The 8,477-nt window shown below is 54.0% G+C and overlaps 1 protein-coding gene across 3 annotated transcripts; it reads left to right on the top strand.

Annotated features, from left to right (window-relative positions):
* Positions 1-1,658: 1,658 nt before the first annotated feature.
* On the top strand, positions 1,659-5,715 carry LOC100548327 (folate receptor alpha-like). 3 transcript variants are annotated; one of them, XM_010706243.2, is made up of 6 exons: positions 1,659-1,908; positions 2,014-2,340; positions 2,829-3,034; positions 3,629-3,817; positions 4,129-4,264; positions 4,522-5,715. In XM_010706243.2, the coding sequence occupies exons 2-6, from the start codon at positions 2,049-2,051 to the stop codon at positions 4,863-4,865; spliced, it is 1,167 nt and encodes a 388-aa protein (XP_010704545.1). In that variant the 5' UTR covers positions 1,659-1,908; positions 2,014-2,048; the 3' UTR covers positions 4,866-5,715. The 3 variants fall into 3 exon arrangements, with proteins under 3 accessions (XP_010704545.1, XP_010704546.1, XP_019467920.1); XM_010706244.3 differs by lacking the exon at positions 2,014-2,340 and having other exon boundaries at positions 1,667-1,908; XM_019612375.2 differs by lacking the exon at positions 2,014-2,340 and having other exon boundaries at positions 1,667-1,912.
* Positions 5,716-8,477: the final 2,762 nt, after the last annotated feature.

The raw sequence follows: 8,477 nt of genomic DNA, 5'->3' as shown, positions 1-8,477 counted from the left end.
GCTCGTGGCTAACAATTATCTCCCAGGAACAAGCTGTCACAGCTCTGATAGCTTTACAGCAACACAGTTCAGTGATCAGCAGCTCCCAAAAACAAACCCGATATTAGAAATTCCTCAGTGAGGAACAGAAAACAGGAAGGGCAGCGCTGTGCATCTGAAATGCTGCTGCTGCAGTGCTGTGCCACGGGGAGCAGGGAGACGTGGCAGGAGGGATGAGCAGGCAGCGTGGATGGGGTTTGTAAAGGGACAGCTGGGAGGAGATGGGGCACAGGAGGCAAAGGCACAGAGGAGGTGAGCGGGGGCAGACTGTGCTTGTCACTGCCACTGTGACAGCTGGAAGCACAAGGAACGGGAGCAGTGCGCGTCTGGCTCAGAACCAAAGAATGGCTTGGGTTAAAAGGGACTCAAGGATCACGAAGCTCCAACCTGTCTGCTGCATGCAGGGCCACCAACCTCCACCATCTCACAGCAGCCCAGGCTGCCCAGGCCCCATCCAACCTGGCCTTGAACACCTCCAGGGATGACGGGGATCCACAGCCTCTCTGGGCAGCTGTTCCAGCACCTCACCACTCTCACAGCAACAATTCCCCCTGACATCCAACCTCCATCTGCCCTCCCTCACCTTCCAACCATTCCCCTGTCCTGCTGTTATCTCCCCTTTCCAAGAGCTGACTCCCCTCCTGTCTGTAGGCTCCCTTGAGGTCCTGCAGGCTGCACTGAGGTCACCCCGCAGCTTCTCTTCTCCATGCTGAACAAGCCCAGCTCCCTCAGCCTGCCTTTGTAGGAGAGGTGCTGCAGCCCCCTGCTCATCTTTGTGGCTCCTCTGGACCCTCTCCAACTGCTCCCTGTCCTTCTTGTATTGGGGTCCTCAGACCTGGACGCAGTGCTGCAGATGGGGCCTCACAAGAGCAGAGCAGAGGGGGACAATCACCTCCCTGTCCCTGCTGGCCACCCCTCTGCTGATGGAGCCCAGGATCCCCTTTGCTTTCCGAGCTGCAACAGAGGGAGCACACCAGTGCTCGTGCAGCACGTGGCCAGGCTGTGGAAATCACCAAAATAAGGTCTTGTGGAGCTACATTTTCAGGAGTTCACTTTAAGATAAGCTCCTTAGGCAGGCGGGTTCACCTCCAAAGTTCAGTGCTGGGATTGAAGCAGAACAGCCCCCAGCCTCGCTGTAGGAGACCTGCTTTTGGGAGGGGGTAGACGTGATCCCTGGCTGTCTCTCCCAACACCAAAATCCAAAATGTGGTCCTGTGGAAACGTGTGCTGTGCCAGTAGGAAGCTCTGCTGGTCTGTGGAGCTTTCCTTCTTGGTCAGACCCCCACTTTTCCTTTCGGTTACTGATCTCACAGCTCTGCAATAAGTGCACCGCTCCCCTCCACCTGCTGGCCTCTATTTTTGTGCTGGCAGTTATCCCTCCTCCCCCCGAGACAGCAGCACTTATTGTAGAATTATGGCCTGGGCTGGAAAGAACTTCAAAGATCATTTAATTTCAACCTCCCTGCCGTGGGGGGGTTCTGCGTGCCCTGCTCTGTGATGAGCACTTCTATATTTATTGGTGGTGCATGGCAGAATCCTGGATCTGCCCTCCTTCCCCTGTTTTATCTCATGTAACTGCCTTGTGCGAAGCAGAAGGAAAAGGACTCTGTGAGTGGCCATAGCAGATAAGAGCCCAGTCCTTCCCACACACCTCCACCACACACCAGATCGCTGCAGAAGGCTGGGGCAGCCTGTTGCTACCACACAACTACTTCCAAGGCAATGAATGCTGGCTGGAGTCAGAGCTCCTTAAGCACATTAAGAAAGTAATTGCAAGTGCCAACACCTGTGTCAGAAGGTTTTCCTATTAAAGCTGACTGCAGGAGGCTGCTGCTCTGAGTGCTTTTGAGGGGGCTGAATAGCCTCTAGGTAGGTAATGTTGCTTTCTGGTTGGGTTTGTTTGATGAGTGAGGGGTTATTTGGGCTGTGATGTTGGTGGCGTTTTGTTTTTGTTGTTTCTTTCTTTCTTTGTAGGTTTGGTGCAAGTTAGCTCCATTCCTTGGGACTGAATGTGTTTTCTTAGTTTTGAAACCACTCCTTTCTGCGTCGCTTCAATGCTGTCAATCCATACTTCTGCGTTCTATGAAATGCTCTGTAAAACCTGGAGTCATAGAATGGTTTGGGTTGGAAGTGACCTTCGGGATCAGATAGTTCCAAACCCCTGCTACAGGCAGGAGCATCTCCCTCTAGAGCAGTTGCTCTGGTTTGACCTTTTTCCCTGCACTAGCAAGGGATGCAGAGCAGCTCTGCTGTGTAAGGAGGCAACTACTGAAGTTCTGGGTGTGCAGAGGAGGAGGCATGGTAACGTGAAGTTGTTTTCTGTTTCCTTAAGTTTGAACTCTAAGTTGTAGGTTTCTGAAGACCCAAATAAAGCAAATAACAACTTTTCTTTCTTGATGTGCTCCTAGAAACAAGATGGGTCTCTTGCAGTTCTTGGTGTACTGGCGCATTTAACTATGACTTCTAAGCAGCTTGCCACAAAGATTCTTGAATTAGAAAAGCATTTTCTAACTAAGTACTTAAAACCTAAAAGTTCTGCAGGGGGTGGCTTAACACAGAAAGGCCCCAGCTCCAAATGGGTCCCATACAGCATCCCTCTTCTGATCAGGGTGCTCCATAGCACACTTCAGGCTGGCAGTTGAGCACCCTGAATGCAAAAAGGACACTGTGCCTCCCAGGTGGAGCTGCTCAGAAAACAACACGTGGCTGACCTTGCTGCCTTGCCTGGGGGAGCTGCTGTTGCGTCCTTGCTGATGAGCATTGCTGGCAACCCGCCTGTGTGTTTCCAGGAGCTTGTGCAGTGTGTTGGCTGCTGCTGCTCTGTGACATCCCCGACCCCACGGGGCTGGCTGTGGAGATGAGAGCAGGGCAGGTGCTGCTGGTGCTGCTGGCTGCCTCTGTGGTGATGCCTGCCAAGGACCCGCTGCTGAACGTCTGCATGGATGCCAAGCACCACAAAACCAAGCCTGGCCCGGAGGGGATGCTGCATGGCCAGGTATGGTGCTGCTGTTGGGTTGAGTGGGGCTGTCTGCACTTCCCCACGGGTGACTGGGGCTTAGCAGCCACCTGCCTGAAGAAGGCTTGTGCTGAGAAGGAGGCCTGCTTGCTGCTTCCTTCTAGGCAAGGGCTATGGCAGTGCTGTGGGTAATTGGAATCGTGGTCACACTTCTTTCACCACGGGGCCTCCTTCCCAAAGTTTAGGTCCTGAAAATGAGAAGATAACGGATAGCAAGGGAAAGACGTTTTCTCTGCTCCCTCTCAATGCTACACCCCCTTCTCTTATTGAAGGGCTCTGATGCCAGGTCCTTGGTGTGGACGGGACTAAACAAGCCAGGATGCAGGAGGTGCCCATTTTTCCATTCCTTTGCTTGGCACCCATTTCTGTTGAGGATCTGACCCTCAAGGTTCTCCTCTTATTTTTCCTCCAACACAATTTTGCTGCAATCTTGAGTTGTTTGGTCCAAAATACCCAAGAGCCCCCAGGAGAAGAGAAAGTACTCTTGCTAGAGGCTTTATGGGATGCTGACACGTGCAGCATCCTTGAGCTCCCTTAAAGCCCTCTGCACAGCCTTCTCCTGCTCTGTTGCAGTGTGCTCCCTGGAAGGACAATGCCTGCTGCACAGCCAACACCAGCTCGGAAGCACACAGGGACCAATCCTACCTGTACAACTTCAACTGGAATCACTGTGGGGTGATGCCACCCAAGTGCAAGCGTCACTTCATCCAGGACACGTGCTTGTACGAGTGCTCACCCAACCTGGGGCCCTGGATTGACCAGGTAGGGTCAAATTCTGTGTGATGGAGTGGGGCTTACAGTGGTGTCACATGCTATATGGTGGTCCTCCATATGACATGCTGTGGCACGTATAGGTGTGTGCTGCCCAGGGATGCTTCTGTTTTTCTACTGGGTTTGAAGAGGTGGGTGGAGTGGCTGCCTTACTGTCCAGGCTTGTCTCTCTAGGGCTGATCTTTTGGCACTGGTTTTGGAGAACAGCGGTCTGGGCCGGGAGGGGACTGTAGGGTGCAGCAGATCCGGTGCCCCAGCTTTCCAGGGCTCCCACCAGCATGCATGGTCCAATTCCCTTGTAGGCTGACAGCAGCTGGCGGCGGGAGAGGATTCTGCATGTGCCACTGTGCAAAGAGGACTGCGAGGAATGGTGGGAGGACTGCAAGGACTACGTCACGTGCAAAGAGAACTGGCACAAGGGCTGGAATTGGGCAACAGGTCAGTGGGCTCTGGGAGAGCCTTCCCTCCCCCTGCGGGAAAGACCCTGGGAGCGATCCTGCTCCCACCCTGCGCATGGAGCCCAACCAGTGGCTGCTGTCACTTTTCTGGGGGGGGTTGCAGACTGGGAGGCAGCCAAGCCACCAATGTCACTGTTGAGATGTGATGATGACCTGTGGGCAGGCTGCTGGCCTGCTCTTCCCTATGGAAAGAAGCAGGCAAATAGCTCACGTTTCCTTCTCTGCTGCTTTCCTCAGGAACAAATCGCTGTCCCTGGGGCTCCATGTGCCGGCCCTTCACCCAGGTCTTCCCCAGACCCAAAGACCTGTGTGAGAAGATCTGGTCCAACTCCTACAAATACACCACAGAACGCCGGGGCAGTGGGCGCTGCATCCAGCTGTGGTTTGACCCCGCGCAGGGGAACCCCAACGTGGTTGTGGCAAAGTACTACGCCTGGAAGAAGCGATCCTCTCCTGCCACGATGGAGGACGTGGCTCCTGAGACAGGCAGAGCTGTGTGTGCTGTGCCGTGGCTCATCCTGCTGCTGGCCCTCGTGCTGCTCACTGCAGGCTGGGGGTCCTATGTGTGGAGGTCCCTGTGACAGCTCCCCGAAGGGATGCGGCTCTCTTTCCGTGAAGGAGTGGCACTTAGTCTGTTCAATTTGCTCGTGTGCCCCAGCGGATGCTCAGCACGGGCTGTGCTGTTGGACTTTGGTGTCTGCTGCTGCCTCCAGCTGATGGAGGCGGTGATTTCCCATCCTTTGTGTCTGAGCTCCTTCTGTCTTCCTCCCCTGTGCTTGCTGCCTCCTACAGCAGGTGTTGATGTCTGTGCTCTGGGTGGGTGCAGCGTTTGTTCATGATGCTTCTCTGAGCACTGCATCCCTGGAGAGCAGAGTTGGTAATAAAAGAGCTGCTCTGAATCAGCCTTGTCTGGAGGCTACGTCCTACCAGGGAGGAAGAAGCACTCTGGGGGTGGAACAAAGCTACTGGTCTGGGTGGTGGCAAGGGATCTGCAGGTGTGGAAGTCTGCCCGGGGTTGGAAAGCTGCAGCCTTATCTCCTGCCCCGCTCGCTCCTTTAAAAATTATGCTCTGCTCCATCTCACTGCAGGAGATGCAGAGTTGCTCACATCCCTGCATGGGGATCCCACAGCAGCCCGTGCCCAGACAGGGCAGGATTGCCTGTACTGTCTTCTCCCTCATCAACCACTCTGCTGTGTTTCTTCCTCCTCCATCTGAGTGCAGGGACTCTGGGATCTTCTAGGCACAGCTTGCTAGAGCTACACTACTGCTGCAGCCTGGTGCAGGTGGTACGTGCTTTTCCAGCAGCTGCATCTGAGAAACATCTTAGCAGAACAGAGAGGTGTGGAGTTTCCCCCTTTGAGATCTCTAAAGCAGCACGGGTGTTGTCCTGTGCACCCTGCTCTGGGTGTCCCTGTGGAGCAGGGCTTGGACCAGGCAGACCCTGAGGTCCCTTCTGAGGTCAGCAGCCTGATTCTGCGAGGTGCTCATCCTGCAGCTGTGCATGCCTTGCATTTGGGAGGCTTCCTCTCCCACACAGCTGCGGTGAGGCTCAGGCTGATGGTGCAGCTCACAACTCAGGCTTTGGCCACGTGCCTGTGCTGCTTCAAAACATTCTCTTCCCTGGAGGCAGCAGCTCCCACCCTTTACTTTGGATTTGCAGACTGTGGAAGGAGCTGTGCGAAGCTCCCTGCTGTGCTGGTTTGTTTTCTTTCTTCTGAAGTAGAAACAAGTCTCTGAAGGAGGGCTGGAAGTAGTTTTCCTTTTGGGAGGAACAGTGAGGAGGACAGTAGTGGGGAAGTGCACGGGGCTGCTCAGCCCACAGCTGTCTGGTCTGCTGGGCTTTATTTGATTTAAGCAGGCTTGAGATCAAATCAATTATTTCCAGAAGCTTTTGTCTTTAAGTACCTTAATGATGCAGCCTCTTGCAGCTGGTTACTTACTACCTACTTGTACATGGAACAGAACCTTTTTTCCTTCTTCAGTGCATTGTCTGCAAAAGCTGAAGCTGACTTTGCGCCCTGACTTTGGAAAGGTCAAAAATGGCTTTGGGTAGAGAGTGAGGTTTGGACTGCCTGACCCAGCTGGGGATGGGGAAGGGGAAGCACCTGGAGCTGCTTCCTGCAGCATCGATCTGCTTAAAGGACAGTAAGTGAAATTCCTTACACTTGAGGAGCTTTGCTTTCTGGAGGAATGCTGTTCAGGCAGCTCCCTGTGTCTGTTCCATGCTTGCTGACCACGCAGTTTCTGGCCAGCTCTGCTACTGTGTCAACAACCAAGTTTCTGTCTCCTGTAAGTGTTGTTGGATCCCCTTCACGGCTGGAAGGGGCTGTCCCACATCCATGTGCATCCATCCTGTCCTGAGGGAGGTCTGACCTTGCTGCTGCTGTGTGCTGTTCTGTCCTCAGGAAGTTGCTCTGGGCTCAGCCCACATCTCTGCTTTCTATGGGAATGTTCCCATAGAACATAGAGATGCTCTACCAGCTCTGCCGGTACTGTGCCACACTTGACAGGGGCAAGGTCACTTTTCCTGCAGGGTGAGATCTGCGTGAGCAGGTCTGCAGCTCCAGTTTGGGTTTTCTTCCTGTCGTGTGTGTGTTCTTGTTTTGTCTTTTCCTAGTTTGATTTTTCAAGGCCAGGCTGGATGTGGCTCTGGGCAGCCTGGGCTGCTGGTTGGTGACCCTGCACACAGCAGAGAGTTGGAACTGGATGAGCACTGTGCTCCTTTGCAACCCAGGCCTTTCTATCATCCTATCATCTGTCCACTGTGTTTTCTTCTCCTTGTGCCAGCTGTGCTGAGTTGCATACAATTGTTTGTCACCAGAACTGTTTAGTGGCTCCCAAAGCCCAGTTCCCACCACAGCCACCATCAATTTGGGTTTGTCTCTGTCTGCAGTGCTCAATCTATTGGTGACGCAGTGGGACTTCTGCCCATCAGAACAGCCCACCATTGCTTCACCATCTCTGTCTGCCCTCTTCCGACTTGTCGACATCATGCAGGGGTGAACCAGACCACGGAATGCCTGTGTCAGAGCAGCTTTGGTGTTGGGGGCTGTGCTGCAGGAGGGCAGGGCTCCTGCAATCCAAACGACTGCTCTCCAGATAATAGATTTCACTTTTGAACTGATCTCACATCTCTGATCTTCTGGAGCCTCTGTGCCTGCACTGATGTCCTCCTTATGTCAGCCACCCATTTATCCAGAGCCACCGAGTACTTCTGCAGTAGCACACAGAGCATGTGAGGGGCAGAGGGGCTCTGCTGCCCTCCCACAGATCTCACTGGGGTTCGTTGGGGTTGGCAGCACCTTTCAGGCAGGGTTGTGAATCACTGGGAATAGGACAGTCTGGCTGTTCCTTTAGCTTTGCAGCCATCAGCTTTCCCTGACTCTGCTCTGGGTTTGGTGGCCATCCATTGGCCGGGACCTTACTCAGTGCCATGGACAGCATCCCACATCCCTCTTCCTTCTGTATCTTTAAGGACCTGCACTGAATTAGGGGAGGATCTGAGGCCTCTGCTGCAAATGATGCATCTGGGAAAGGGAGTTACTGACAGGCAGGAAGCACGGGTGAGGTTAGCACCACTGTTAGAGTGACGACTGAGCTCTGTTCCTGGTCAGAGACCAGGGTGGGAACATCTTGCAAAGGCAGCCCCGGGTTTTCCCAGCTGCTCTGTGCAGAAACAGGTCTGAACACAGTGGGCTCAGTGCCCTGGGTGCCCTGCCAGCTGTGCTGGAGTCAGGCAGTGGGATCAGACAGGAAGGAGGAAAAGATCCCATAGGATGCCAGTGCGTGAGGTGAGCAGCAAGCAGCCATCAGGATGGGAAAACAGGCTGCTCTTGCATGCTGGCTGCTCTGAAAATGTCAGTGTGTGCAAGGAAATGCCATTGCAGCAGAGATGTTGGAGAGCAGTTTGCTGAGAGGGAGAGGAAGGTGAAAGGGCAGAAAGCGAACCTGCCACAGGGTGAGCAGCAGGGCTGCCCTGTCCCAGCATCCTCCTGCAGTGTGTGAAGGTGGACGGTCTGTAGGAGAATGCTGGGAGTCAGGCCAGAATGAGCGATGTCACAGAATTATTAGGTTGGAAAAGACCACTGACATCATCTAGTCCAACTGTGTCCTGGGGATGCTGCTGGAGCTGGGGATGGGCAGTGCAGAGGGGTGATGTGCACGGCCCGATGCCCGTTGTGCCCTACCAGTC

This window comes from Meleagris gallopavo, chromosome 1 (assembly GCF_000146605.3).
Source record: "Meleagris gallopavo isolate NT-WF06-2002-E0010 breed Aviagen turkey brand Nicholas breeding stock chromosome 1, Turkey_5.1, whole genome shotgun sequence".
Classification (NCBI taxonomy): domain Eukaryota; kingdom Metazoa; phylum Chordata; class Aves; order Galliformes; family Phasianidae; genus Meleagris; species Meleagris gallopavo.
The sequence above is the reverse complement of the archived record's forward strand: the minus strand, read 5'-3'. Positions and strand labels throughout refer to the sequence as shown.

Excerpts from the sequence above, each read along its gene's own strand:
- LOC100548327 (XM_010706243.2), top strand. The coding sequence starts at position 2,049 with ATGTGTTTTCTTAGTTTTGAAACCACTCCTTTCTGCGTCGCTTCAATG. Across the intron at positions 2,341-2,828 it reads TGTGCAGAGGAGGAGGCATG|GAGCTTGTGCAGTGTGTTGG; the intron begins GTAACGTGAAGT and ends GTGTGTTTCCAG. Across the intron at positions 3,818-4,128 it reads TGGGGCCCTGGATTGACCAG|GCTGACAGCAGCTGGCGGCG; the intron begins GTAGGGTCAAAT and ends ATTCCCTTGTAG.